Source organism: Elephantulus edwardii, unplaced genomic scaffold (genome assembly GCF_000299155.1).
Source record: "Elephantulus edwardii isolate Elephantulus edwardi_28Jun2011 unplaced genomic scaffold, EleEdw1.0 scaffold00032, whole genome shotgun sequence".
Classification (NCBI taxonomy): domain Eukaryota; kingdom Metazoa; phylum Chordata; class Mammalia; order Macroscelidea; family Macroscelididae; genus Elephantulus; species Elephantulus edwardii.
This window is the reverse complement of record NW_006399782.1, coordinates 2176348-2178989: the sequence shown is the minus strand read 5'-3', so window position 1 is coordinate 2178989 and position 2642 is coordinate 2176348. Positions and strand designations below refer to the sequence as shown.

At 36.1% G+C, this 2642-nt stretch overlaps 1 protein-coding gene across 1 annotated transcript in view; it reads right to left on the bottom strand.

Moving 5' to 3' along the window:
• Positions 1–385: 385 nt before the first annotated feature.
• Positions 386–2642, bottom strand: part of UBXN7 (UBX domain protein 7) — a 68895-nt gene continuing 66638 nt past the window's right edge. The window contains exon 11 of the mRNA XM_006884195.1: positions 386–547. Within this exon, the coding sequence (XP_006884257.1) occupies positions 386–547 (162 nt within the window). The remainder of the gene's footprint in view (positions 548–2642) is intronic.

Sequence of the window (2642 nt, the reverse complement as noted above, 5' to 3'; positions counted from 1 at the left end):
CTTAATCTAGCCATTCCTTAGCCAAAGAAGTCTGAGTTAACATGACTTGATTAAAAAACAAAAAAAAACACACTGTGCAAGAGACCACTTTATGGAACACATTTCCTGCTGCCAGTACTAGGAGAGGTCTTATTTTTACACTTCTTTTGGTCACCAGATTATTTAAGAAGGGGGAAAAAAAGACAGAAACAATAAAGAACAGGAAAAGAAGCAAACAGGAGAGGAGAGGAACAAGAAAGAGACTGACTAAGAGAGAAGTTAAAGGAGGTGACTTGCTTGTCCAAATTTGGCTCTATGTTCCGATGAGCCAAAATGCATACTCAATTACATGGTATCTCAGGAAAAGGGAAAAACGGGGTAAGCTGAGAGAGGTCAGGCTATGGTGTTAATTTCTTTCCTGTACAAAGACAGTCTCCTGTGGACAAAGGCCTGCCTCTTGTAATGTAATATCATAGTCCAGGTGAGACAGTTTCCTTCTAGGGAAGTTGGTGAGAAGTTCAAAACGTTCATTTGGATATCCTTTAGACTGGACATGCTTCACCAAAGCCTATGAAAAACAAAAGAAAGATAAAAGATATTAGATGGAAATAAAAGAGCACAAATTAAATATATACTATTATTCATTTTTACAAAATCAGATTAAATACATATTTTAAGTTAATTTACTCTTTTAAAAGGGCCAATAAAACACTTAGGATGGGAAAATTATAAACTTGTGTCCAGTAGTTTAGGACTAATAAGTGATTACTAAAATAGAGTTTTGGTCCTATCTCTAAATGAACAACTCACTTACTATTTATTGAATTATTATCCTTTTTTTTTACTTATTCACCAAAGAAGAGATTTATTTTAATGTTTAATTTTACATAAATTCAGATTTATAATAAAGTTGAAAAAAATAGCATACAAAAAATGTCCACACAAGCTTCACCAAGATTCTTCAAAGATTTTTTAATCTTTTTTCATTATTAATCTTAATGAAAATTTACAGAGACTTTGGATTTCCATTCATTCATTGCTGCACTTTCCTCCCTGCCCACCGTTCCCCCAGTTCACTCCTCTTTGAAAAGTAAAAGAAAAATTCTTTCATTGTTATACAATCCCTCCCCCCATCCTTATTTCTAAATATAATCTTGACACCTGTCTTCAAAAAGATGGAAAAAGTAATCACCAACTTTTCATGAAAAGGGCAGAGACTCTAGGGGAGGCAAAGCACTATTGAAGAAGAAAAACACTAAGAGGCCTTACACTTTCTGATCTCAAAACCCACTAGACATTCAATCCTGGGTTTCAGCACAAAAAACTTTAAACACTTACTACACAGCCATGGAAATCAAAATAGCTTGATACTGGTGCTGAAACAACGGAATCATACATCTGAGCACTCGGGGGGGGGGGGGGCGTGAGGGAAATCCACTGAACCGGGAAAAGATGGCCTTTTAACACATGGTTTTAAAACAGACCAGTTCTCTGCAGAAAATAGATTCATGCCTCACATATTCAAACTCTGTAAATAAATCAGAATTAAAAAAAGAAAAGAAAAAAAAAACAAACCACCAACTCTAACTCAAAATGAATCAAGGACATGATAAAGAGCATTAAAAAAACCCGGCAAGACTAGACTTGGCAGATTTGGCAATCTAGACTTTATTCAACTAAGACACCAAAAACAAAAGAGAACAGGCATGATGATAATTCTGGAATCTTGAGTTTAAAAGAGAAAGACAAAGCAGTTCAAATGCTGACTGAAGGAAAAGTTAATGAAAACAACAAATAAGGAGACAGAGCACAGAAATGTAAACCACACAGCTCAGCCATTTTGAACAGTGTCTAGTTGGTCCAGAACATGCAATGTGACAGTATCTACACCAGTGGCTGGCTGATGATGGACAGGAAACACGTAATTTCTCCTTTAGCTCCCCAGGGATCAAAGGAGTATCGAGTAAAGAGTTCAATATGGATTACATTTCAACATCATTAAGGCAAAAATTCTCACCACTGGGCCAGTAGGCATCATCATGACAAATGGAGGTAACACTAAAGCTGTCAATGTTCAAGTTGCTTATATCCACAATCACCTTCCACCAGCACTCAAGAAATCAAGACATCTTATACTGGGTAACCTTGCTGTCAAGGTCCTCTCTAAGATATTAAGGAGCAATGATGCCAGTTTAAAGATGAAGGTGCACCCAATCCAAGCCTTTTCAATCACTTGCTATGCTTCTGAAAAGTTGGACAATGACCAAGGATGACAGAAGAAGAAATGATATCTTTGAGTTGTGGTGGAGAACAAGAGTGCTGAAAATCCAAAGTAGCAGGATACAAGATCAACACAGAAAAATCAGTTGGATTTCTCTACAGTGACAAAGAGAATGCAGAACTGGAGCTAAGAAAAACAATACCCTTCACAATAGCTAATCATAAGATTAAATACTTGTGAGTAATCTAACCAGAATCACAAAGGATCTATTCAAAGAAAATTACAAAACATTACTACAAGAAACAAAAAGAGATCTGGAGAAGTGGAAGAATATCCCTTGCTCATGGACAGGAAGACTCAACATTGTGAAAATGACAATACTACCAAAGGCAATTTACACGTTCAATGCAATCCCAATACAAATACCAATCCCATTCTTCAA